Source organism: Halichoerus grypus, chromosome 9 (assembly GCF_964656455.1).
Source record: "Halichoerus grypus chromosome 9, mHalGry1.hap1.1, whole genome shotgun sequence".
Taxonomy (NCBI): domain Eukaryota; kingdom Metazoa; phylum Chordata; class Mammalia; order Carnivora; family Phocidae; genus Halichoerus; species Halichoerus grypus.
The window spans coordinates 105,448,296-105,474,636 of record NC_135720.1 but is presented as its reverse complement, the minus strand read 5'-3'; the positions used below and the strand labels follow the sequence as shown (position 1 = coordinate 105,474,636).

The window sequence follows — 26,341 nt, the reverse complement described above, 5'->3', positions numbered from 1 at the left end:
GCCGGGGGCGGCCGGGTGGGTGGAATCCTTCCTGCCCGACGGAAGGGCAGAGCTTTAGGTCTCCATGGAGACAGCTTCTCCTAGCAACCTGGCGGGCGTTGATCAGAGCCGTGGGCGCAATGGACGCGGAGAGCCTCCTGCTGTCGCTGGAGCTGGCGTCCGGCAGCGGGCAGGGCCTCAGCCCCGACCGTCGGGCCTCGCTGCTCACCTCCCTTACGCTGGTGAAGCGCGACTACCGCTACGATCGGGTCCTCTTCTGGGGCCGCATCCTCGGCCTCGTCGCCGATTACTACATCGCGCAGGGCCTGAGTGAGGACCAGCTCGCACCACGCAAGACTCTCTACAGGTTGAGGCGACGCCCTAGCAGGCCGCGGCGGTCCCTGGCTCCTGAAGGGGGCGCCACCGGGCGGCCGGGAAGGGGTGGGCGTGGTAGGACTCGAAAGGGGTGGGGCCGACGGGCTCCGGGCAGCGGGTGGAGAGGGTCTGGGGAGACCCAACTGGAGAAGGGCCCAGGGGGCGGGGCCGGGGACGCAACTAAGCTGGTGAGGATTAAGGGGCCGGGACCTGAGAACATCGCGGAGCAGGGGCGGGGGGAGAGAAATTTGGACGTAGGTGGGTTTATAATACAGACAGGGTCAAGAACGGAGGCGGAGCAAGGTGAAAGGTCCCGGAGAATGGGGACCTGGAGTAGACGCCGGGTGCAGGCCTGGCATTCTGAAGAGCACAGCTTGGAGAAGGGTCAGAAGCCCTAAACGGTAATGAGGTGCTGTTTGGAAGCGGGTCCAGAAGTATCTTCGGTGGAGGAGTTGGCTCACAAAAGGAGGCGCTCTAGGAAGTAGAGAAAGAATGCAGAAAGGGAGAGGAGGGATTTAGAACTGGGGGAAATTCCCCAGACGCTACCTTCCCTGCAAGGCCACCCCGCCTCTTTCTTGACTACCCCCAGCGACGCCGGGAAGCTCCCCACCTTACAAAACAAGCCATTCAGGCCGCAGGGAGTTGGAGACTTCATTTATCTGTCCATGCATCAATCCAACATTGATTGGAGGCATTCTTTGTAGACTTGGGGTTACAAAGATGGCTAAGACTCACCTGTCTCCAAGTTATTCACATCCTAGGAAGGAAGACCGATATGTAACCCAGCAATTAAAGCAAAGTGTTAATCCCAGGATAGAGGGGTATGCAAAGGGGGACCGAGGGGGGCCTTCTAGAGAGCAATGAAATAAAAATTGCTAAGAGAGATCTGAAAGCTGATCCGGAGTTCCCCAGGAAGGTGTGGGGGAAAGGCATGCCAGTTAGAGGGAAGAGTTCTGCAAACTTGGCTGGAGTGGGCTTGGAGTGTTTGGGAGAATGGCAGGTAGGTAAACCTGACAATGGCAGGCCAGGATGTTACGTAGACTGGATGGAGAGTCTGGGGATTTGTTCAGGGGCTATGGAGAGCTGGAGAGCCATTCAGGGGCCTTAAGCAAGAAGAGCCTGCTCAGGCCAGCCTGAAGTGGGTGAGCATCCAGGAGACTGTTGCAGGGTCCAGATGAAGGGGACTGCAAGGGAGAGGTAGCTGAGGGACTGTAGGTCAGGGGATGGGTTGGAAAGATGTAAGCGGTGGCACTGGCCAGACTTGGGCCTGAATGGGAGAGGTGGAGAAGCTAAGGCGGCTGGGTTAGTCCTAGTGCCACTCACTGGAACAGAATTCAGGAAGCAGGACTAGGAAAGCCCCATTGAACTTGGTATGAGGTGACTGTGGGGGGCGGGGCAGGGTCATAAGGAGGCATATTAAAGTACAAACCCAGAGTCCAGACAAAACATCTGGACTGAAGATAGAGATTTGGGACTCATTTTATTCCATAAGTTTTTATTTCTTCAGCACCTACTATGTGCCAGGCATTGATCCAGGCACCAGGAATTCAGTGGTAAATGAGACAAAGTCCTTGTCTTCATGGAGTCTATATTATAGTGTGTGGGGGTGGGGGGGGGAGGGGAGACAATAAATAAACACAAAGATCGCAGATCTAGAGAATACAGGATGCGGTACTGTTTTAAATAGGGTGGTCAGAGATAGTCTCTCTGATAAGGTAACATATGTGAAGAGACCTGAAACAACTGAGTGAGCTCTGTGTTCATCTGAGGGAAGAGAATTCCAGGCAAGCACAAAGGCCCTGAGGCAGATGTGTACTTAGTGTTGGTCGAAACCCTTAGAGTCTAGTGTGGCTGGAGAGGAGGGAACATTATAGGACATGAGGTCAGAGAGGTAAGGGACCAGAGGGCTTTGTGGGGCATTGCAAGGACTTGGCTCAATGGGAAGTCTTTGGAAGCTTCTACACAGAGACATGATCTGGCAGCTGGGTGGGAACTAGACTGAAAGGGGAGCAGGTATGGATTTGGGGAGACCAGTTAGGAGGTTACCGTAGTATCTAGGTAAGAGTAGATAGGGGCTTGGACCAGCGGGGGGCAGTGGAGGTGGTGAGAGGTGGTTGGGTTCTGGATACCAACTAGGCAGTAGCTAGGGCCTTGGGAGTCAGGTGGGCCAGCCTGCAGAGAGAACAGAGGGGTGAGAATAGATCCCTGGGAATGCTTAGGGCAGTGGAGGAGAGAGAAGGGAGATGCATTTGTTGGTTTTTAGGTCCTGAGGATGTCCTCCTAAGCAGTTTTGTGGGGTGGCAGGGGCAGAAGTGACCGTGTAGTGGGCAGAGTGAAGGTGAGGGGAGGAAAGGCTTCCACAGGGCCAGTTGTTCTGAGATTATTGTTTAGAGCTGGAGGAGAGGAGTGAGGGACGGGAAAAGACTATTTTCTAGCAGGGCATGGCTTTCAGGGCTGTTGTTTTAGAAAGCTGAGAAGTTTTGATGTTGAGAAAGGAGCCCGTGGAGAGTTCTAGAAGGGTGGAAAGGTGAGCAAGCCTACCCCAACAGGCTGAGTGGGTTAGAGAGGAGTGGGAGGACGCCCTCTCCTGGCAGGAGTGGGGAAGAAGGGACTCGGCTGGTCAGTGCTGGAGACCTCAGAGGACAGGTCCTGGAGCCTGGGACCGGCTTTCCTGAGAAATGGGGGAATGTGGCCGTGCTGCTGGCTCAGTAGGCAGGCGGAGCATGAATTTGGGGCCTACCAACACAGAAGCGCTTGTAATTGAGGAAAGTTCAGCTTCTAGAAGCTCATCAGGAATCTCACAGTGCAGTTATCTAGGAAAAAGCTTTTTGGAATTTTGGTATTTACAAAGCTTTTGTGACCTTGACTTTTTATGAAATAAATTTGAGTTTGCCTCACACACGGGGGTAGGGTGCACCATAGGCACTTAGGCCTTGGAAGGGGAGAGGTGTGACTCCCAACATTTTTCTTGGGCTTCATCCTCAAGAGAAGGGGTGGTGGCAGGAAGCCTGGAAACCAGGATCCTGGGGATGTCATTGGCAGCCTGAACTGCATGGAGTGGAGCCTCTTGCCCCCGGCCACGGAGGATATGCTGCTGCAGACATCTGTGGTGAAGGGCCGCTTCATGGGGGACCCCTCGCATGAATATGAACACACTGAGCTGCAGAAGACGAGTGAGGGCGAAAAGGTCTTTGAAGAAGAAGTAGTGGTGAGTGAAGACGAGAGCAGGAGGACAGAGAGAGCCTGGGCCACCCAAAGCCCAGCCCAATAGAAATTATGGTGGCAATAGCATAAAGCCACACAGCTCCTGTGTGACAGGGTGGAGAGTGGACGGGCCGCTCTGTCGGGAGCCTGGCTCTGGGCGGGGGCTGGGGGAGGGGGTCTGTGTTGTGCTATGGGGTAATGGGATGTGCACAGGCTCTCGTATCTATCAGTTTTTATTTTACTGGATAATATATCCACATGATTTGCAATTTGAAGGCACAAAGAGGAATTTAGCAAAGTGCCCCTCTCATCCCTGTCTGCCAGTCCCCCAGGTCCTCTTTCTGGGGGACATTAACGTAACCCATTTTGCACGTATGTGCGTGCCCACGTCTTGCTACGCAAAGTGCTGTCTGGATCAGAAGCATCACCACGGCCTGGGAGTTAGAAATGCACACTCTCCAGCTGGTATCGGGATCGGAATTTTTAACATAGTCCCAGGGGATTCGAATACACATTAAAGTTTCAGAAGCTCTACTTCCAGAGATATTTGATGCAAATACAAGCCTCAGCAAATACCTGACGTCTACATAGTCTCTTTTGATCTTAAGACGAAACAAATGGCAGATGTTACGCACAGAGTTCTGCATCTTGCTTTTCTCACCTAATATGTTTTGGAGCTCTTTCTATGTCAGTACTCTAAAGAGCCTCCCCTATTGTTTTTACTGTGTGTGAACGTCCCACAGTCGGACCAGTGTCTTCGTCGTGGAAATGCACGACGTCTCCGAGTTGTAGCTCATACACACTTCCAACGTGTGTATGCTCTCTGAAGTTTCAGTTCCTAGAAATGGAACTGCTGGGTCAAAAAATACGGAGTGCAAATTTTGAAATTAGACAAACCTGGAGTTCAAAACACAGCCTGCGCCCTTGAACCTGGGTGAGGCCAAAAGTCTCAGTCGAGGCCTATGATGCCTCAACTTCCGTCCCCACCCCTCTCCCCCACCCCACCTGACAAACTTGACCTCCCTGAGGTGTATTTTCTCAAACAGTGGGATAATTATATCTACTTTGTAATCTCGTACAGGTTAAATGAAGCAACCTATGTGAAGGCCCTGGGCTAGGCATGTGTAAAGCATTCGTTTCCATCTAATGTGTAAAAATTCCAGTTGGCAGCTCCTGGGAAATAGGTGGCGGAGTGACTCTCAGGGCCCCTGGTGACACGTTTTCCCTGTCAAGTGCTGCTTTTCTCCAGACATTGCTGCGAAGTCCTTTTATTCAGGGTTGCCCTTGATATTGATTGTAACCAATTTCATCCGCATGAAAATGTTATAATATGGGGTGGTGCTTGAGAGATGTTAAGTCAAAGCATAGGATCTGAAACTATATGAACTGAGACTCTTGTTTTAAATATATGCACAGAAAAGAGAATAGAAGGAAGTATGCCAATATGTTATTAGTGATTATCTTTAGGAGGTGGATGATGAATGGTTTTAATTCTTTGTGGAGTATATTATAAACTATTTCTATATTACCTAAATATTCAACAGTGATCAGGATTGCGTTTATATTTTAAAAAGGCAAAATAAGCAACATTTACATATGATGATAGGATGGTATGTTTCTGGAAGAGTACATAAAAAACCATTAACAGTGGTTGCCTCCAGTGAGGGCAGTTGGAGGGTCAGGGATGGGGTGAGAGAGACTGTTATTTTTTTTTTTTTTTGTAGTTTTAAATATTGCACCATCAGTATGTATTACCAATTTAAAAGAGAGAGGAATGAAGGAAGAGAAGGAAGGGAGGGAGTGAGAGAGGGAATCTTGAGAGGAGGAAAGGCGAGGGCTTGCCCAACATGATTTTCCATGGATTTGGCATCTACGTGGTGGTGATCCAGGTCAGGTGGTCATGCAGAGGGCCCTTGCACCAGGGGTGAGTGGGCACAGCACTCTGGCAGGTTGGCTTGTCTCCTGTCTCCTCAGGTCCAGATCAAGGAAGAGACCCGCTTGGTGTCTGTCATTGACCAGATTGACAAGGCTGTGGCAGTCATCCCCCGAGGAGCCCTTTTTAAGACCCCTTTTGGACCTATCCACGTCAATCGGACCTTTGAAGGTGAAGTCTCCAGGGCCCCTCTCAAGGGCAGGAGGGCATCTCTTCCCAAGCATAGTCAGACACATTTCTGGGAGTCCTGGGGAACCTGTCCCACTTCCTCAGAGAAAGACCAGCTGTGGCCATATCACTTGGGAGGATGTGCTCCATGGCCTGGCATTGGTGGGTTGGCATGGGCTGCCCAGTCACTGGACCCTGACTCTTTTCTGTCTGAGGGTAGGAGAGCATTTGGCCATCTGGGTCCCAGGGCTTTGCCTTCTGGGCTCCCTGCCTTTCCCACCTTCTTCCTCTTTGGTGTCTTCTCATCGCAGGGTCTGGAGCAAGGCTGGGCTGACAAAACACAACTCCTTTTTCTCCCTTTAGTTCTGTCAGTATCTGACTGAGTCCTTTGCAGCCCTCTCCATGTGGTCCTCATGCATGGAGAAAGGGAGACTGTGGGGTTTGGGCACGACCATCCCTTCCTACCTACCACCTCTTTTTAGGACTGTCCTTGTCTGAAGCCAAGAAGCTTAGTTCCTACTTCCACTTCAGGGAGCCTGTTGAGCTGAAGAACAAGACCTTGCTTGAGAAGGCTGACCTGGACCCCTCCCTGGACTTCATGGACTCCTTAGAGCATGACATCCCCAAAGGTAATAGCCTATGACTTGGACGACATTGGATCTGCCTCCAGGTCAGAGCAGTGGGTCATGCCACCTGCCATTCTCCTCTGAGATTGGAACCAAGGGCCCGAGTGGGAACTGGTGGTTCACTGGGGTTCCCTGAGGGTGGGGGCTTCCCCAGGGCCCAATCCAGGGCTCGGCTCATAATAAACAGTTGGTACATGTCTTCAGACAAAAGGAGGCACTGTCTTCCATGTGATGCCACACACAGGAGGTCTCTCAGTGCCTCTCTTGATTTCCATACCAGTCTTGAAGGAGGCAGGCTGGGGATCCTCTCCCAAACATCGCTGAAAACATCCCTGAAAATACTAGCCACACGTCTATCCTAACTGTCAGTTTTGGGGATAGATCCAGTGCTTGGCACGTAGCCGGTGCTCGGTGAGTGGGTGCTGAGCGACTGAAGGGCAAACCACCTGCTAAGGAAATGAGTTCTGTACATTTGCTTCCCGCTATGTGCGTGGTAGGTCTTAATCTTAAAACGTACAGCCTCAGAGGTCTTTCAGGGCCCAGCCGGCCCAGGCACACCCCCAGCAGTTGGGGGGTGGGGGCACAGGGACCCCATTTCCTTCCCCCGAGCTGTGCCAGTAGAGAAGTGTGTGTCCTGGGAAGACGCTCTTGCTTGGAGGCTGTCTGCCAGAACAGGTGCCAGGCTCTGGGCAAGTGGGGCCGAGGCCCTGGGTGCTGACACAGCACCCTGCCTCGTTCCCTCCCCACGTTTGGGGTTTCTGAGCACTGCAGGGACCTGCTATGGATGCCAGCAGTGCTAACGAGGATAATGACAGGAATGGCGACTCCTGAGAGTGATGGCCCTGCTTGCTGTGCACAGGGCGCTGTGCTCAGCCCCCTCCACGCCTTATTTCACGTTCCCCCTCACAGCCGCCCTGGGGGGGGGGGGCTACTGTTTCATCCCCGTTTTACAGGTGAGGAAGCAGGCTCGGACAGCAAAACCCAAGGACAGACACGGTGAGCCTTAGTCTCCAGGGCTCTGGCATGAACTGTGGTGTCAAGTAGATGAGTGTTTCCTTTTCAGTGGACAGTGGGGACAGCAGGACAATCTTTGCCCCCACCATGAGGGGGACCACTTCTGGGGAGCATGTGCACTCCCAGCCAGGGGGAGGGGATGGGATGGCGGAGGCAGGGACTCTGGCATCAGACAGCCTCGGCTGGGATCCCAAATCTGCCACTCGCGAGCTGTGTGATCCCAGGGCAGGCCCCCCACTTTCCTTGTGCCTCCATTCCCTCATTCCTAAAAGGGAATAATGGTATTTTTCACCTCATTGGGCTGTTCTGAGAATGGAATGAGTTAATGGATATACAAGATGTTTCTAGCAGGGCCTACCACATAGTAAGGACTCAAATGAAAATTAGTCATTATTACTTGTGTTATTTTTAGTGGCAAAAAGGCCTTAGAGGGGAGTCAGGGCAGGCCAAGAGGACCGAGGAAGCCAAGGGGTAGGAGGCCTACAGCAAGGCGGTGGGAGCTGTGACAATAAGGTGCACAGAAGGACGGAATGGGGCCAGGTAGGGATCTGGAGGCCATTTCATGGCTCCTGCAGTGCCCCAGGGGCCGGGCAATGGTCCCAAGGGGGTAAGGGCTGCCAGCAAGGAATGGCCACTCTGGCCTCTGCCACATGGGGGTCCCAAGTCAAACCTCCCTGAGCATAGCACGGGCCTCCTGGACCTGCAGGGGAGATAAAGAAGGTTGGTAGGGCTGGGGCACTTCTCCCCCACAAGACACGCTTTCCAGACTCCCGTTATCTCCCCCAACTCTGTGCTCCCAGCCTGGCCAGAAGCCAGAGTGGCCTGCACATCCCTGGTGGATACAGGAAGCCAGCAACACTGTGGTGGTGGGACACAGCACCAGGGTCTGAGGGGCGGGCTGAGAAAAGTCCTCTTCACACCGCTCATCTGGGGGCTGTAGCCCTGCTCCCCTGAATCTGGGCATGGCTGGAAAGCCCTGCTCCAGGGCTCACCTGCAGCCGGATGCTCCAGGGCCCAGGGATGCTGCACTCCCTCCGCAGTGCTGGCTGACTAGGGGACTGGCCCAAGAGTGCCTCCTTCCCTTTGGAGCTTCATCCTCTGCGGTGGGAGCAGGGAGGGGTGTGCTAGGGCCTTTGCAGCCAAGACCAAAGCCAGCTAGATGGGGTGTGGGGACCCAGCAAAGTCTACCTAAGGGAACCCCAGCAACCCTGTCTGCCCTTTCATTTTGGATAAAGGGGACACAGGAGGTAGCTGTCTCTCCCTGCAGCTGGGGTTGTAAGCTATGGAACTTTGGGGGATCTTCCTAAAGGATGCTGGGGCCACCCTGATGTGTCTAGTCGGCAAGTGAATTCATCAGGAGGTAAGAACCTGGGCCTGGGAGCTAGGTGAGCTGCAGTGGCCTGAGGCCCTAGACATCCTGCCCATACGGCGGGCCTCAGGGCTGAAGGATCAACTGATGGTTCAGTCTGCCCTGGCGTGTGGCTTTGCCTTCAGTGCTGGAGACTTCGTGGCTGAGGGCTCCTGGCATCTGTGTGTGTGGGCCTGAGGGGGGATGCTCCTGGCCTCACCTTGGGGAACATCACAGCTTCTGGGCCTCCAGCTCCCTGCCTCCCAGAGCCACCATCAGAAAACCTCCAGGCAGTCAGGCCCAGCTTTTCCTCACGATGACTTGGTTGGGGCTGTGGTGTTGGGGGGTGGTGGTGGAAGTGTGGGTGGTCCAGGGAAGAGCGCACACTCAGATTTTGCTCCCGGACTCCCTTCCTTACCTGCCAGTGAAGGAGCAGAAAGAGCTGCTGGGAGGCTGCCTGCAAGGCAGACAGCAGCCTCAATGGGCCTGGCTGCGAAGTAGGGCCAAAATCCCAGGGAAGGGTTCCCTGGGACACCAGCACTGGCTGGAGGAGTGGAATTTGACAGTCGTTTTCTGCCCGGGTAGGATAATTGTTTCCTTTCTGGGACGGAGGCAATTGTTCAGGGGGACTTTGGGTCACCTGTTAGCAGGGATGGTTTAGGTTGGGCCTGCCCCGGGGACTCCTGTTCTCTGTGCGCATGGAGGTAGGCCAGCTCAGCAGCTTGTTCCTGGACCAGCCATGGTTGCAGACAGGATGGGGAGGGATGTTGCCTGCTTCCACCAATGCCTTTCTGAGCCATCCTGCCTTGCCCTGGGGTCTGCAGAGTTTTGTGGGAGTGGGCAGCTTTGGGGGCAGAACCATCATCCTGGTGGACGAAGGGCCAGCCAGGAGTTCTCCGAGCCTGTCTGCAGTCAGCTGAGGCAGATGGAGCACCAGGTCGGGCCAGATTTCTAGGCAGCACTCCGTTCAGTGCTCCTCAGCAGATAGCCACTGAGCAGGTACTGCGTGCCAGGCAGCAGGATGCCCTCACCCACCAGACACTGCCCTTGCCTCACAGAGGTTTGGGAAGATCACCTGAAACAGGATGGGAAGTGGAAATGTGAAATAGAAGGTGCCTCACGAACAAGGTCACTGGTGTCCTGGGAAGCAGAGCCGGGTGTGTGGGGGGGTGGAGGGCAGAGGCTCTCTCCTTACTCCACTCAGGGGCTGGAGCCCACGGATCTCAGGAACCGCCGGCCCCCGGGCTGCGGGGCTGCAGCATTCAGGAGCCAGGCAGCAATGCCCAGTTCAGGCAGCAGAGGGCAGCATGGGGCCTGCCTGCCGGCCTGGTGAGGAGGAGGCGGGCGACGGGGGAGTCAGAACCCTGGAGACAGGAGGGGAACACCGTGGCAGATCAGCTTTCTCTTGGGGGTGTGTGCAGGTGGCTCCTCCCACCCAGCCCCTTGGAAGCCTGGCTGACAGGTGCTTAGCCTTCTGGACCAGGAGGCCCGGCCTTGCCCATCGAGCAGGGTACTCTTCCGTCAGGGGATTTGACCATCACTTGTGGCCCTGGTGGGGGGAGGGGGGAGTGACCACTCTGAGAGAAGTGACCCATGGCCATTTCTGTGTGTGTGACCAGTTGTGTGGGGCTGGTCTGAAGAGAAAGTGTAAAACCATCTGCTGTGGCTGGAGAGCCCCGATCCCCAGTCTGGCCCGCTCTCTCCCTCAAACACCATCTCAGAGCTTTGCTGCGTTTCTTCCAGGAGGGCACGCGAGTGTAATCAGGATGCGCATGCCTGCCTGAGGCTAGCCTGAGGCTTCCACTAGCCCTGTGAGACCCCTGGGGCCCACGCAACCCAGGAGGGCTTCCTGACAAGAGGCTCCATCCCTGATTTACCTGCTTGCCCCCCACCACATCCTCAAAACACAGCTCCTTAGAGAAGAGTGGCTGCCAGAGGGCAGGAGGGAAGTTTTGGGGAGACTTAGGAGAGACCAAGGCCACGGGAGGCTGCTTCCCCTGGAGTCTGAGAGGAGGCGGTGGCAGTGGCCGGGCCCGGCCTTTCCAGCAATTGCAATACAAGTGGGTGAAGGTGACAGCGAGTGCTGGGCTCTCCAGGTAGACGCTACGTGACTCCTGGCACGTTGAGAGTCTGTGCGCGTGTGTGTGTTTCCTGGGCGACCAGCTGAGCCAGGGACAAGGAGAGGAGGACAGGAGTGTGACAGGAATGCAAGGGAGGGAGGGAGGCAGTGCTGCTGGCTGGCCGGCCCCTCACATGCCACTTCCATTCGCTGCCAGCACCCTTCAGCCTGCTTGGCGCTGCCCCCTTGCCCCGGTGGGGGTACTGCATTTCTCTGGCCTCCCTGCCAGCTCCCCCTTGCTCTCGGTGGGGGCTGGGGGTGCCCTGCTCAGTCTGGGCCCCTTCATCTACTGGAGGCAGGAGGTAGGAGGTGGCCAAGGTTGTGCGAGGGAAGGTCAGCCCTCGCCAGGGTGTGCCAAGGTGCTGGTGACTGTGAACTTGAGAGCGAGGCCTCCAGGGTTTCATTTCTTTCAGTGCATTTGGGCCCAGGCAGGTTGCAAGCTGCCCTCCTGGGTGGGCAGAGAGAAGTGAGGCAGAGCCTGACCTGCTTTCAGTTCAAGAGAACTGTGTGGCTGTGGGCTCCGAGGGCAGGGACTGTCCCCAGATGATGCTCTGGGCACTGGTGGGAGTGACTGGATGGTGGTGGGGGGGGTTGGGAACGTACCTTCCTGGGGTCTGTTCTTCTGGCCAAAAGCTGAATGCCATGCACTGGGGACACTTTGTTCTGTCACACCCTCACTCCCATTCCCCCCAGGCAATCTGTCTTCTGTAACGAGCGTCTGGGAAAGCAGCGGGCTAGGGCCTCTAGAACTCTGAGGGCAGGTCTGGGAGGTGGAGGACCTCAGGTGCTCAGAGAGGAAAGTTGTAGGAGCCAGGGGAAACACTACCCCCTTCTCTGGCCAGGAAAGGGCCCCCTCTTCCCAGTGTCCCAGCCAGAGCTCTGGTAACCCAGGGGCCCTCTTCTTTCTCGATGCCATCTGGCCGGCACTGTGTGGGCCTGGGGGCGGGATGAAGGCCACACTGTGCCTTCCACTGCACCTTCTCCTGAACAGGTGGTGGTGGCACTTGGTGCCGGCTGACCTACATGCACCTGGAAAGCTCTGGCTTTGACCCGGGCAGGTGGTGGCACCCTGAGCAGGACTGAGCTGCTATGGGGCCCCAGGGCGCCTGGGGGTCAGGTCTCTCAGATGCAGGGTGGCCCCTGATGGGTGGGGACGGAGCCGTGAGGCTGTTGGGTGTGGAGTGACTAGGGTGGGCCATGGCGGGAGGAGGCCTGTGGGAAGCTGGGTGGTGGGAGCCAAGCAGCCGGGCTGAGCTGGCAGCGGATGAAGGCCTCGGCGCATCACTGGCTGTTCCAACACCAAAACCTTCAAAGCCTTTGCCTTTCTGGCAGGGCCTGGAGCAGAGCTGCGGCTGGGCCGGGGAGAGGCCTCAGTGCGCAGGGGAATAGAAGCTCCAGATCTGCATCCAGAGGCGATTTTCCCAGGCTCCTTCCTCCCACACAGGGGCTCCCTCCCTTGGTTCTGGAGCCGGATCAGGCCCTTCCCGCCAAGTCCTCATGGCTGCACAACTCAGCCCGAGGCTGGGCTGCTCCTGTCTGGGGAGCAAAAATCCAGGGCAGAACCCAGCATGGACAAAGGCTCATTAGCTGCAGCCCAAGTCCCCTCCCGCCAAGCATGGCTCCCAGTCTGCCGGCTGCCAGGTCGGGCTATTGAGGCTGGGAGGCCTGAAACAGCTCAACTTCTGTGCGCCCCTGGTCAGGTCTAATCCATCTCAGAGCAGAGGCTTCTGGGACTGGGGATGAGAGAGTAAAGGGGCAAGAAGGGCAAACTGCGTCAGGACTGCAGGTCACCGGTGACGGGCTGCCCCTCGTATTGAGTGGGGAAGCCTGGAGAGAGCCTCTCCTAGCCGGGCCCCATCTCCCCCGCCTGTGGACTCCGCTTCCTCCCCCATTCAACCTTTAACTAGCCTTGCTGACAGGAACAAAATGAAGCGGGGTGTGCTTCACCTCTTTTCATTTCCTTTGCCCTCCCTCTGGAAGTGGTTTTAATGAGCAGTGAAACGGCTAAAAGGCAATCAGGAGGAGTAAAGCGCTGGATAATTAAATTGTCTTCCCTTTCCCAGTGGAACCGTAGCACCCGGGCCAGGCTGCCCAAGGGGCTGGGGGGCCTCTGCAGAGGGCAGAGCTCTGGCTCCCCAGCACCCAGGCCTCCCCTCCTGCCCACCTCCTCCCAGGGTCCTGGAGCATCCAGATGGAGAGGGGCAACGCCCTGGTGGTGCTGCGCAGCCTGCTCTGGCCAGGCCTCACCTTCTTCCATGCTCCCCGCACCAAGAGCTATGGCTCGATCTACGTGGGCACCGGCGAGAAGAACATAGACCTCCCCTTTATGCTGTAGCAGGGGCCGGCCGGGGGGAGTGTATTAGAGTCTAAATGTTACTTTCATAAATGGCTGTGAATTTGGTCTGTTTGTTCTGTCCCGCTGCTTCTCCACACCTCTGCCCCCGTCTGGTGTCCAGGCTCTGAGGACAGGCCGCTGTGCCAGGGGACCCAGCTCTAGAGCAAGCGGTGGAGGGCTGGAATGTGCTCATGAGGGAGATGATGGTGGGTGGAAGGGGCTGGGGGAGGCGGGGACAGCCAGGAGTCCTCGGAGGAAGCTGAAGAGCTGAGGGCTTGTCAACACAGGGCATGGGAACCCACTTGGCCCGGAAACTTCCTCTGGTGGCATTCATGTGGCCTATCACAAGAGATGAGTGACTCAGTGCTCAAGAACTGGCTAGAAATGGGCTCAAGCCCCCTGCACTTCCCAGGCAGCAAGCACACACCCAGTGGCAAGAGTCCATGAGCCTGGTTTATGACATTCCTTTGGGGAGAACTCCTGTTCCCCCGCACTGAACATGGCCCACGGTGGTCATGAGACCACCGCTGCTGCTCAGGGACCCAACCATCTTCCCGGTGCTGTTGCCAGGCGGGCTGGGGGCACTGAAGTCAGTCCCACTGCCTCTTGCACCTGCCGGAGGAGCTGGGCCGCCATGGCGGGATGGGGCTGGAGTGTGGGCGCTCTGGTCACGTTCTCAGGGAGCCCTGCTCCCAGTCAGTGATACAGCATCAGAGGCTTTCTTGAGTAGGAGACGTTGTCTTTCAGGAGGGGTGACCCCACGGCCATGCGCACTTTGTTCCAGCGGTGGCCTTTATTATAGATGGGCTTGACAGAGCGTGGAGACCAGCGCGTCAGGTACCTGTGGAGGGTAGGGAGGTGGCTGTGAGGGCTGGGGGGCGCATGCTGGAGCTGGGACAATGGGTCATGTCTCCTCGGGCCAAAGCCTTTCACCAGTTTCCCTTCTCGAGGAGCAGGGGCTTTTCCTGGGAGCAATGGCTGAGTGTGCCGTAAACAGATGGGCTGGGCTCTTGCTGCCGCAAGCGTGTGTGGCCAGGGTCAGGCAGCCCAGGGCCATGCGCTCCCTTGATCTTTATGAGTTGTCAATGTTTGTGTGTATACTTGCTGGGGGAGGAGGCGGAGGAAGAGGCTGCCCAGAAAGCAGATCATTCCTCTCTGGCCTCAATCATGGGGAGAGGAGAGGCTGATGTAAGGCCTGGAGAGATCCTTCCCTCTTCCCCACTTGGCTCACTCTGTCACCCCAGCCTTCCAGGAGCTCCCCTGGGCGGCCATCACTGGTGTAGGGCCCCTGCCCCTCACCCTCATAATGGGAGCCAAGGGTGAGGGCCCGTGGTACAGACCTAGCCCAGGAAGGTTCCTGTAAGTAGGAGGGGAGTGGGGAAAGATGGCTGCCGCCCACAGTCCTTTGGCCTCCTTTGGGGATGGCCAGGGCCCTGACAGTTCCCGGAAAAGTGGCTCATGCCGGCTGGGACTGGGGTTTACTCCATCCAGAATGCAACTTGGATCCTGTCCAGAGAGGCCCACCCTTCGTCCTCAAAGCTCAGCCATGGCAAAGCCAGGCTCCTCTTCTGCCTCCACTCTAGGCTGGGGCTCAACCCAGCAGCCGCTAGAGACCCTCGCATGAGAGACTTTTTCATTTAAAAAATTAATCACCTTGGTTGAGAATTTTTAGATAAAACTAAAAAAAAATGATTACTGATTTACATATTTCAACTGAGCTCCCCTTCCCTGGACCTTGGTTTCCTGCTCTTAGTCCTGAGCAAAGGGAACAGCTCTGCGAGGCAGTAAAAAGCTGTGGGAAGTGCTAGCCTACATTCCAAGTATGAGGTGGGCAGGGAGGGGGTGCTCTCCACGTGTGCTGTCCCTCTCAATGCCCCCGAACAGGAAGGCCTCTGTGCAGTGGGTGGGGCCGACGGCTGGCTTCTCTATGGTGGTGCCGGGCTAACAGAAGCGTGAAGGTGAAGGTGAAGTGAGGGGAGCACCTGGCAGGCCCCTGAGCCGGCATCTCCCAGTTTTCAGAGGGGGTGGGGGAAGAAACAGAGAGTGGGAGCAGGCTCCCTAAAAGAAACGCGCAGTGGGATCAAAGACCCCGGGAGAGCCTGAGGCTGACCAGCTTGTCCAAAGCTGCTGCCCTCAGGCTGTTTTCCCCCTGCCCTGGAGAGAGCGGAGGGAAGCTGGGCTTCAGCTAGCCCTGGGCCTGATGCCTGTGCCACCCGAAACAGCCAGCTGGGGGTGGGGGGGGGGCGGTGGTTAGTGGCCTCCAGTTAGCTCTCGGGGCAACCCTCCAGCTCTAGGAAGAACCAAGGCTCCTTCGTACCTCTCCTGAAGGGGCAGGGGAAGGAGGAAGTGTGGCTCCCTAGGGCCCAGCAGAGCCTGGGCCAGTCCACAGCAGCTCAAGGACCTCTGGATGGAATCATAAAGTCCCTTGATGCAAGAGAATCACACTCCTTCGTAGCCAGGACTCCCCCTCCCCCCTAGAGTGGCCTTTTGCAACCCAAGAGCCCCCACACATCATCAATCCTGTGTCACGTTAAAGGACACCGGATATATGGGAGGGAGCCTGGCCTTGCTTCAAAGGCCTGAGGGCAGGATGGATTATGTCCTTAGGCCTGCTGCTGTCTCTTTACAAGTCAGACGGGAGGGTGGGCTCAACTTCCAAATGGTCCAGAGCACAAGCGGGAAAGACAGGAAGAGGTTAATATGTCCTGCTCCCCCAGGCTGCTGGCAGATGGCCCAGCTAGCCATGTGGGAGGTTCAGGTGGAGATGGGCATGGGGCCAGGGTGCTGGCGAGGTGTCAGTGAAGACCCAGCTCTGGCCCTGCACCCCCAGTCCAGCCATCCGAAGCTGGACTTGCCTGGCCCCCCACCCTCCGTGCCTGCATTTTGTTGGGGATCAGCCTTGGAGGTTGGCTGCAGAGGCGCTGTCTTGCCCTGCTTCAGCCATCTTGGGTCCCCTAGAGAGAGCAGTTACAGTAGTAGCTGGACAGACCGAAGAGGGGAGGGGCCGTTGACAGGGCGAACAAGAAGACAAGACCAGAATCAATTTTATAGACCTGGATCTACTCTTGAGCAGGGGCTATTGCAGATCTGGGAGGACATGAGTGTGGTCTTGTTGGGGCCGGGGCGGGGGGACAGGGAGCTCATGGCAGGACGGCTGTTTGAGGGTGAGATGGGAATCTGCTCCTACACCAGAGGGGGCCCCCTGCTTTGGCTGGAAGGCAGACTGATTGATTCCAGGGTCTGGGGGCGTTCCTCCACTCTACAAAAGCCCAGGACCTCCCAGCCCGCTCCAGGGCAGCTGTGCAGGTTAACCGCACGACCCTAGGGAGCGCTATGGAGGCTGAAGTTCTGCAGTGCGTGACGGGCACGGCTATGTGCGGTGGCCCCACCCCAAAGAGCCCTCCCCTTTCTAAGGCCTCATTTTGCCCTTTAATAACCCCGTGCTGGGATACTGAAAAGTTTGTAGAAGTGCTCTGACATTCCCATAGCAACCCAGTATGATGTCATAAACCGGGGATTAGCACATTCTAATGCCCAACCGGCAGACCTTCTTACCCTTCGTGCCCCTGTGCTAAGTGCCCAGCCGGGAAGGGAAGAGGAGAGAGTCTGAGGCCAGCAGGGGAGACGCACAGAAGTGTGCACAGGATCCACCCAGCAGTGCTGGGACTGAAGGGGGTGGGTGCTCACGCGGGGAGGAATGGAACAGACAGCCAAGGGAGCACTCTAGCTTTCCTGGGCTGTGGGACGAGTTCCAGACAGTGAGAGCTGAGGGCCTGCAGAATGCTCTGGGTGGCGATACCTGGCTTTGCTTACCGGTTGAGTTGGGGTTTGCTCTTCGGAACAAATCCTTCAGGAAGCTGAGGCCTGTGATTTGGGAAGAGACCTGAGTAGAGACAAGAGCACGTATGGGATGGTCTTGCAGCTCCCTCTGCAGCTCTCAGGGGTAGACGGAAAGCCCAAGGGGGGTGGGAGGCTGGCACTGGGGGGGTGAGTACAGCGAAGACTCTGGATGTTCCTATCTCTTCCAGGAGGGGCTGGACCAGGGGGCAGCCGGCAAGGGGTGGGATGGGGGGATGGCGCCTGTAGCCCTCTGCCCTCCTCTTCGCCCCGAGAGGGCCTTCTACCTGCTCGGTGGGCCATCTTCACGCACTCCTCAATCTTACGGTGTTCTTCCTGGCACAGGCCTGTGATCCTTCGAGGCAGCATGCCTCCACAAGGCCGGAGGAACTGACTGAGCAGCAGAACATCCTAGGGGAAACGGAAAACTGCAGTCAGTCAGCCGGTGGGCGTCTGAAACGGGACACCAGGGCCTCGTGGCTTACAGAGGAGGCCTTCCTACCCCAGCACCCCAAGGGGTTGATGTCTCCCTCGGGAACCAACCAGGGACCACACCCTCTACACAGAGCTTTTGCACACTGGTCTATTTTTGCCCTAACAAAATCTAAATCCCAAGTTGGTAAGATTTTCCAACCCCAAGGGCTCCCAGCATCTCCATGAGAATCTTTGAGAGATTACAGAACAGAAACTCTTCAAAAAGTGTTCATCTTTAGAGCACGGGCAGCATCTCTCCTGGTAATGAAAGGCCTGTTATTCTCCTTGGGCGAGGTAGGGGGCGTGTCATAGATATCCACACAAGGGGGAAAAACCACTACGGTTTCCACCCCTATAGCCTACAGGCCAGAATCCGCACAGACAGCCCCTCCACCTCTGCAGTTCCCCTGCAAGCGCAGGCAGCGTACGAGCTGGGGAGGAGAGGATCGGGGTGGTGACGTTAAGAGCCACATCTTCTAAGCCCCCATGGCCAGATGTGAATGGATTCTCTGGCTTCCTCTGGACCATCAGACTGCTTTGGATGAGTCGAGGGCACAAGGATAAACACAGCCAAAATCAAGCCAAGAGACCACTTCCCCTTCCAACTTTCACAGGGTGGCTGAGGGGGTTAAACAAAAGCCACGGCTTCCCCAAGGAGAGGGGGGCCCCGCCCACCGAGGGGCCCGCCATGCCCGTCTTCGCAGTCCTGTCCCACAAACCGATCTGCTGCCCTGGCAGGCGCCTCGTTGTATAACCGCAGATTTGTTTTAATCACTGGACAGCTCCTGAGGGACCCGGGCCCCCAATTCCCACCCCTGTAATCTTTAGAATCTGGTGAAAACAACTTGGATTGGATTATCCAGGACTAATAAACTGGGCCCGCAGCCCCAGCCCCCCACCGTAGGCTGCCAAGCAAGCTGACAGCTTTGTGCAGCTCAGGCTAACGGTGTCCTGAGTGGAAAGGGGTAAAAGGAAAACAACTGTAGCCTTTACCTCGGGGGGGATTGGATTTCGTCTGTTGGATAAACACAGCCAAGTCCATTTCCTGGAAATGGCTGGTAGAAGGAGTGCCCCATGGTGGTTAGGCAGGTGTGGACTTCACTTCCCCATCTTCAGCTGGGATTCTAAGTGCGGCCACAACTCCATTAACTTCTATGTCACAAGAAGCTGTGAACACTGTCCTGTGGCCTATAGGTTTCCTATTAGTCCGGGTAGCCATGAGCAGAAGAGCCGGTAGCAGAGTGAAAGGAGCACCCTCCTCCCCGCCCGGTGGCCCGGAGCCAAGGCTCCCAGCCCAGGAGATTAGTTGGGTCATTCTGTTCGGATCCCATGGGCATGTGGCCGCTCCTGCTCCCACCACCTGACCAGGACCTCTGCCTTTAGTCATCCCATTCCACAGAGCGGTACAGGGACAACTTGCAGGTCAAACTGGCCCAGAGCCTAATCACCTGAAACCTAAAAATAGGGTGCTTAATGTCACCAATAGAACCCTGAAGGACAAGTATGGATTTCTCTAGGGCTGCGTCCTTCCCCCAAGCCCGCCCTGTTTCTAGCGAGGATGGAGAGCAGTCGTCAGGATAGTAGGCTCTGCCTGGGTTTTGTATCCCTGGAGTTTATAGCCTGGCTCTGATATTAGCTGGGTGATCTGAGGCAAGTTCATCAACTTTTCATGCCTCGAAGTTCCTCGTCTGGAAATCAAGGATGAAAACAGTACCTACTTCATAGGGATATGGTGAAAACCAAGTGAATGAGGGCCTGTAAATGCGTACCACAGTGCCTGACACGGAGCCTGCACTGTGGGGGTTCCCATTCTTAGTCACCCTCAGCATCTTTCTGTGGAGAGAACAGAGAGAACAGGAGCTGGAGCAAACGGGAGTCTTTGTAGCTCCAGTATGGAGGGAGACAGTAATGTGTCCTCAGGTCACAGTGAGGACTCTCCAAATATACCCTCCTTATAAAAGGAGGAAAGCCAAATCCAGAGCCTGATTCCATCTGTTGGGAACACACCCTGCAAGACGGGGTTACAGGGCCCTGGTGGTCTGAACTGCCTGCAACCAGCGCCATGATCTGGATTAGTGACTCTCAACCCTGGCAGCACTGTCGAATCACCTGGGGAGCTTTACAAATGAATGATGGTCGGGCTCCACCCAGACCAAGCGCAGTCAGTGTCTGCGGGTGGGGCCCGAGGAGGATTTTAAAGCTCCCTGGGGCAGCCGGGGTTGAGATGCAGCAGTGGCTGGGGGGTGGGGAAGCCGCTGAAGTGAACCAGGGACTGCAACCTCCACGCCATGCAGAGCGTGTCTGCGCGCAGCTCAGCTCACCTCATAGCCATACTTGTGCTTCAGGTTCCACCGGCAGATGGGGCACTGGCCAGAGGGGTTAGGGGGGCTTGGGCTTTCCTTGGGAGTCCCCGTTAACCGGCCTTCGATCTAGGAGGAAGAGAAAGACAGCCAGTGAGGGAGAGGGCATGTGGAGCCTCAGATCCTTGAGCAACCCCCCAAATGGTGAGATGCCGGGGAGAGTTCATCTGTGGGGGCCTCTGTGGGAGTGGCTAATAGGTCTCTCCGCCTCCCCTGCGGCAGTGGTTCTGCAGCCATTGCATACTGGACCTCGGGGTGGCCACAGAGACGTGACCTGGTGGCATGCAAGCATCGTGGCAATTAGACAATGCTGGGGGCAAGAGGCAGCGGTTTGTTCTATCAGCTGAATGCTACCCTTCCTTCCTCAAAAACAAAACAAAACACCAGAACATTATGCTTCCCGCTCTGGAAAAAAGTAATACCTGCACAAGGTAGAAAGTTTCCAACAGTGCAGGGATACACAGTGAAAAGGAAGTCTCCCTCCCATCCCACATACCATGTCCTTCTCAGAGGAAACTGCCCTTTCCAGCTTCACGTGACAGAGGCCAGTCTATAGCAGCGGTTCCCAACCAGGCAGGATTTTGCCACCTCCCCCCTCCCCCCGGCGGACACTGGACAATGTCGGAGACATTTCTGACTGTCACGGCTGGGGGATGGGGTGCGCCGGGCATCCAGCAGGGAAGCTGCTAACCATGCTGCCCCCCACGACAAAGCCCTAGCCAGCCCCAAAGGCCAGCAGCTTCGAGGCTGAGAGAGCCCACTCTACGCCCTTCCAAGCAGGTACCGTGTGCATGCCTGCTTCCTTGCTCGCTCTTTTAGAAACACACATGGGAAGATATATTTGCCTGCCCTCCTCACTTTTATCATTTTGGATGCCACCTTTCAAACCCTGCTGAGGCCACGTGTGCAATGACCTCCGCCATTGCTCTGTATCCTGTGACACAGCCTTGGAATTACCAAGTGCAAGAAGCCAATGATCTGGGAGGCGGCTCTGATTACAAGAGGGGGAGTTTAGAAAGCCTTGCTGATTGAGGCCATGGATTATGAGAGGGAAGTTGGGACAGGTCTGAGGCTTTGGGAGGGAAGTAATACTGTCTCCTGGGGGAGAAACTGGCAAAAGGGAAAGGGGGCTGTGCAGGGTCCTGCTACCTGACTTTCTGCCAAGGCCACCGCAGCCACGCCAGAAACGGAGAAGTGCACTAGGGAAAATGTGGAGGTGCACGCTGGGTCTTGGGAGGGGGTTACGGTGGGCCTGGCGGGGGACACGGCTAACATTTATTGACTCCCCATTGCATGCCTGGCTCTGTGCTAATAACGGTTCAAACATATCACCTCATTTCACCCCCAAGACCTCGTGAAAGAAGATTCATGATCTTATGTTATAGATGAAGAAAGTGAGACCCCAAAAAGTGAGCAATGCCCGGTCAGCCGCAGCGATAATCTCTCCCCGGAGGCACGGATGGCCTTCCCTCCCCCAGTGGGTCTCACGGAGCCACGATGTCTCCATGTTCATTTTGCAAATAGCAGACTGACGCCTCACATGAGAAACACTCCATACTCAAAAGGCAGATATATTTTTCTCCACCAGCATGGAGTTCCTAGGGTGAATGCTTGTTTTGGCTTTGAATAAGGGAACCAAAAGAGGTGCCCAAAGGGGATGGGGGCCCCCTAAAAAGAACCGTTTTGAGGCTAAGCAGTGAAAAGGCTGAGGAGTATTCTGGGGAAGACCCAAAGAGGGAACCCTAAGGGCTCGTCCTGGGGTTAAGACTGCTTTGGGGGAGGACCGAGCTTGGCTGGCTGCCAGAAGGGTTAAATCCCTGGTTGACATGGAAGTTACGGAGGCTTCTGGGAGCTCCGTGGAGTGGCTGAGATTTCCTGGAAGCATGGAAGGCCATGTGAAAACAACGTTGTCTTTCAGGGATTATAGGATAATCTAGGCCCCATGACTCCCCGAGGAAGGGAGGTGAGATGGGCCCAACAAGGGAAAGGGGGGAGTAGGTGGATGAAGAATCATTCTAGCTTTTTAACCAAAAGACAAGCCAGCGTGCCGGCCAGTGAGCCCAGGGCCCAGAGAGTGTCACCTTTTAATGGCATCACTTAAGAAGTAGCTTGGTCCAGGCTCCCGGCCATGGGTCAACTTACTTGGGCTCTCTACTCTCACCACTGCCTTGGTTTCCCCTTTGGAAAACTGATTTATCCCCACCAAAGACCTCTGAGACCTTATCATACAAAAGGCCACTTTAATCAAACAACGGATGCCTCAGTCCAGGCACGATGACTGTTCCTGATTCAACCACATGACAGCACACAGCTTGAAAAACGTTAGACTGTGGGATTTATGGTGACGGAGCTGCTCCTGATGCCAGGAGTCCAGTTTGGGTTGGCCTTCCTCCTCCCCCCTCCCTGCCCCCCAGCAGCTCCAAGAGTTAAAGAGGTTGTAAGTGGCCAATTTGATGATACTTACTGTAGTCGTCTTCCCTTCTTGGATCTCCACCACTACAGAGATAAAGGGGAAAAATCAGGTCAGCCATTTAATAAGGAACAGGGAGTTTCAAATAACATCTCAAATTCTACACATGCAGAAAATCGGAGCCTTCGGTCTGCACTCTCCCACGGTCCCCACCTGGGAAAGAAAGCGTGCGGGGTTCATCTCCAAGTGCCAAGGCTCTATGCCCTCGAGGCTGGGTGGGGGCAAGCCTAGATGCCCAAGTAATACCATCTCTCTGGGATTAAGGGTCTCTACACTGTTTTTGTCTTTCTAAGCCAAGATTCATCTTGGTTCTAAACCAAGGGAATTGGCAAGATCCTGCCCTCCCGTGGCTAGCAATAATGACCTCAGAGTTAGGCTGGGTGGGAGTGGAAGCATCTAAAAGACCTTCAAAAGTACCCATTGCGTGTGTCCTTTCATGACGAGAATCACACAAACATGGCTTCTGACCCTGAAGAATGTGCAGTCTCTGATACAGGCCTGAACTAAGGCTGCTCCAGCGGCCCCAGGGCAGATAAGGAGTGAGAGCAGCTCACCCGCAGAACTCGGCTCGGGGAGCGGTGCTAGAGCTCTAAGAGGCAGCTGTGTGAGTTAAATCCTCTGCCCTTCTGCACGCGGCTCGTGCAGGGTGCGCTGTGCTATGCATGTACGCGGGAGCAGGTGGGGGCAGGGGTGGGGGAGAGGGGCCTGCAGACGCCCGCCCGGGCTGAGTTCTCAGGAGAGCGCTGCAAGTGCAAACGGAGGGGGGGTCCCTCATCGCTCTGCCCGGAGGAGAACTCGAGGGCAGGACGGTAAGTTGCACACATCCCTCAGGCTGTATGTATTTCCTCGCTTACTTCACCAGGATAAAGAATGACAACTTCAAGAATATTCCAAGGAAGAACCAAGCCAATGGCGCACGTTTGGCCAATATAATCAAACAAAGCTCTTGGAGCTTCCCCCTTGTTCTCCAGTGTCTTTAGAAAGAGAGGAGCCACTGCGGTTAGCGTGGGAAGCGGCACGCAGATGCTCAGTCAATGCTAGCTAGCACCAAGACCGTGAAACGGTCAGCACGGCCCCTTCTGACTGCTAATCACTGCTACACAAAACCTTGGTCTGCAGAGCTAGACTGCAAACCGTCTCCTTACGTACAAACACCGTATCGAAACAGCAGCCGGGCTCCCACAAGTAGTTTTACTCAGCTTCAGCGAGGCAAGAAGTAGTGCAGCTTAGAAAGAGCCTAAGGTTCCGGGGCGGGGGGGGGGGGGGGGGGCGCCTGGGTGGCTCAGTTGGTGGAGCGTCGGACTCTTGGTTTTGGCTCAGGTCATGATCTCGGGGTCGTGAGATCGAGCCCTGTGTCTGGCTCTGTGCTTGGCGGGGAATCCGCTTGAGATTCTCTCTCTCCCTCTGCCCCTCCCCCTGCGCTCTCTTTCTCTAAAAATAAATAAACAAATCTTTAAAAAAGAAAGGAAAAAAAGAAAGAGCCTAAGATTCTTAATGTTAAGAATCTAGTGAAAGTTATGGACCTTTTCCTGGAAATATATTCATAAGCACACATACAATCAAACATGTGTACCTAAATGGTAATGCTGGTTTTCTCTCGGTGGTGGCGGTACATGATTTTTACTTTGTTCTTTATGCCTGCCTGGATTTTCTGAAGTTTTAAAAATAAACAGTAAAAAGAGAGAAAGAGAATGAATGTCTAAGAAAAAAGTGAGGCAACTCTAACCCAACCGGAGGCCCTTGGCAGCATCTGTGATCACTGAGCTCTGTGACCAACACCTAATTGGACACAGACTGCCTGGAATTGTCCCCCATTTGTTTTCTGCGCAAGGCCATTCATAAAGCCTCATTACTCCAAAACAACCAACCTGAGAGCCCCTCAGTGTTCCAACTCCAGATACACACAAAGAAGCCACGATGGCCAGAAAGGCCCTGAAGCTTTCTCCAGAACACTGTAGTTAACTAATCAATTCAAAGACAAACTAGTTTTCTCCCTGTAAAAGAAAATGCGTCACCCCACACTCGGATCTACTTGTTCGGAACGCAGACCAGCCTAAACGGGATGTGGGTGAGACTCAGCCTGGTGCTCAGTCGGGAGGCCTGCACAGCTGCGGGGGGACAGTCACTGGAATATGTCAACCTACAGACATGGGGGAGCAGAAGCAGGGCAGAGCCCCAGCTCAGCAGGGCTTCCAGGCACCCCGGAAACTTTGCAAAAAACCAACCTGGGAGAGGGATGGAAGGCAACCAAATCTAAGCAGCAACAGGTGAGGGGGAAGTTTCTAAGAATCCTGGGAGGAAACAAAAGGAGAGACACATTCCTGGTACCACTTGAGCCAGCTGGAGAAGATGGCCTGAAACAAAAAGCGGATAAACACGTGGTTCCCCTCTCTGTGGAGGCACTTGGGTCCTAACCATGAGTAAACAAATCTAACAAAACACACATCACTCCCGGCAAAGAATCAAACCCTGAAGTCATTCCATTGGCCCCTGGAAAAGAGATCAAAGCCTATGGCCAGCTCCACTGTTTGCCAGCTCCCCACACAGCAACCCTGAGCCAGTGAATCATCTTACTGTATGCCAGGGGGTAAGACAATAGGCAGATGCTTATCTACTACAGACAATTTGTCAAACCAGAAAGAATGACCTGAGAACTCGTACAAGATTGAGAGTGATGAGGACGGTGTCTCAGTGCAGGGGCAGGAGGCCTGAGTGGAACCTCAAGAAACCCCTAGATTTTAAGCCTCTGAAAACAGGAGATAGGAATCAAAATAGTTTTGCTTTCCAGTGTGCATACAAAAACAGGTCAAAACCAAACCAAACCTGAGATCCATTTTGTTCCTGGCCTCCTCACCACTCAAGATGGGGGTAACCATGAAAAACTGGACTAAGACATTTAGGTACTGACAGACAACTTGTTTAGAAAAAGGTGGAATCACCCGTGTGTTCTGAAATATGGCTATTATGATGTAAACTAAGGAAAAACATGAAACTGGAGTTTCTAAACTGGAGTTAGGGGCCAAATCTTCTAAGACCAGCACTTCTCTCATACACATCAAATAACCCGTCCCACGTGAGACAACACATTTGCTGAGCCCCCAGGGAGTACAGCCCGGCCCCACCTACTATGGAGGGCTACAACAGAATAGGAAGACAGTCTTTACCCTAGAGGAGAAAAGGGAACGAAACCAAGTATGGGAACTTCAGTACAATAAAAGTCTACGCCTCGTAAAGAGGTCCTTTGAGTACTTCAATAAATACTCGCTTAGGATGGAGTCCAAGATAACTGAATTGTAACAGTCTAGAGCAAACAGTGCTGGGCTGAGATTGTAGTGAACGCAGAAAGACCTCGATGGCCACATAAACACAGACACAGTGAAATGCAGCAGTATCAAGACCCAACTGTTTAGTGAAGGAGGAAGGGAGGACTCATGAATGATGTGGAGGGCGCTGCTATAGGAAGTGCCCAGAAACCAAGTCCTTCTTGGAAAGGATCCATGGAAACCAAGTACCAAGCAGAGAATGACAGAACAGAGTCACTGATGGCTAAAAGGCACCACTCACAAGTCTTGGCGGAGGACCAGAGAGTGGAGTGTGTGTTTGGGACATGTGGCTGCACTTCCGGCCGTTGACTACTTTTCTCAAACTCCTTCCCCACTTCCCTCTGTGCATCTTTAATTCTACTACTCAAGTTTTCTGATTCTCCAATCACCTATCCCGTTCTTTCCCCTGGACCTCTGAGGGAACGTCCCTCTGCACTAGGCTTTTTCCACTAGCAGGTTCCTCTGGACTATGTCCCTTGAAGTCTTTGAGGCCCCCAACTCACACACTCCCCTCTCAAAGCTTTTAGTACAGGGCTGCCCATCCTGCCAGGTGCGTCCCTGTCTGAAATGCTAGGTCCTCCAGAAAGCCCCTCAGCTAACTGGAAGAGATGAAGAAAATTCCCTTCAGCCTTTACTCATTTCAACACGCTCTGCACTAGTTTCCGATAGATGAGCCCTGTTAATTCAGAGTCACATGTGTTTTTGTTTTAAATACATTTCCTTCCCAAGAGTGAGAAGGCAGGAATGAGATCTAACACAATCTTTCCCATAAAAAG

General features: G+C 54.9%; 2 protein-coding genes across 4 annotated transcripts in view; one reads left to right on the top strand and one right to left on the bottom strand.

Moving 5' to 3' along the window:
* Positions 1-53: 53 nt before the first annotated feature.
* Positions 54-13,173, top strand: RSPH9 (radial spoke head component 9). Of its 2 annotated transcripts, XM_078055283.1 has the most exons (7): positions 54-346; positions 3,397-3,562; positions 5,533-5,662; positions 6,142-6,288; positions 6,805-6,812; positions 9,260-9,351; positions 12,941-13,173. In XM_078055283.1, exons 1-7 carry the CDS (start codon positions 120-122, stop codon positions 13,134-13,136), a joined length of 966 nt encoding a protein of 321 aa, XP_077911409.1. In that variant the 5' UTR covers positions 54-119; the 3' UTR covers positions 13,137-13,173. The 2 variants fall into 2 exon arrangements, with proteins under 2 accessions (XP_077911409.1, XP_035979864.1); XM_036123971.2 differs by lacking the exons at positions 6,805-6,812; positions 9,260-9,351 and having other exon boundaries at positions 58-346.
* The window catches only part of MRPS18A (mitochondrial ribosomal protein S18A), a 21,581-nt gene continuing 2,862 nt past the window's right edge, over positions 7,623-26,341 (bottom strand). Inside the window, exons 2-6 of one of the 2 annotated variants that reach the window (XM_036123974.2) lie at positions 22,237-22,268; positions 19,734-19,841; positions 17,226-17,349; positions 16,915-16,984; positions 7,623-7,999 (exon numbers count right to left, since the gene is read on the bottom strand). In XM_036123974.2, coding sequence (XP_035979867.1) covers positions 7,780-7,999; positions 16,915-16,984; positions 17,226-17,349; positions 19,734-19,841; positions 22,237-22,268 — 554 coding nt within the window. In that variant the 3' untranslated portion in view covers positions 7,623-7,779. Of the gene's footprint in view, positions 8,000-13,536; positions 13,943-16,914; positions 16,985-17,225; positions 17,350-19,733; positions 19,842-22,236; positions 22,269-26,341 lie in introns of those variants that run through there. The other variant, XM_036123975.2, reaches the window with a different exon arrangement.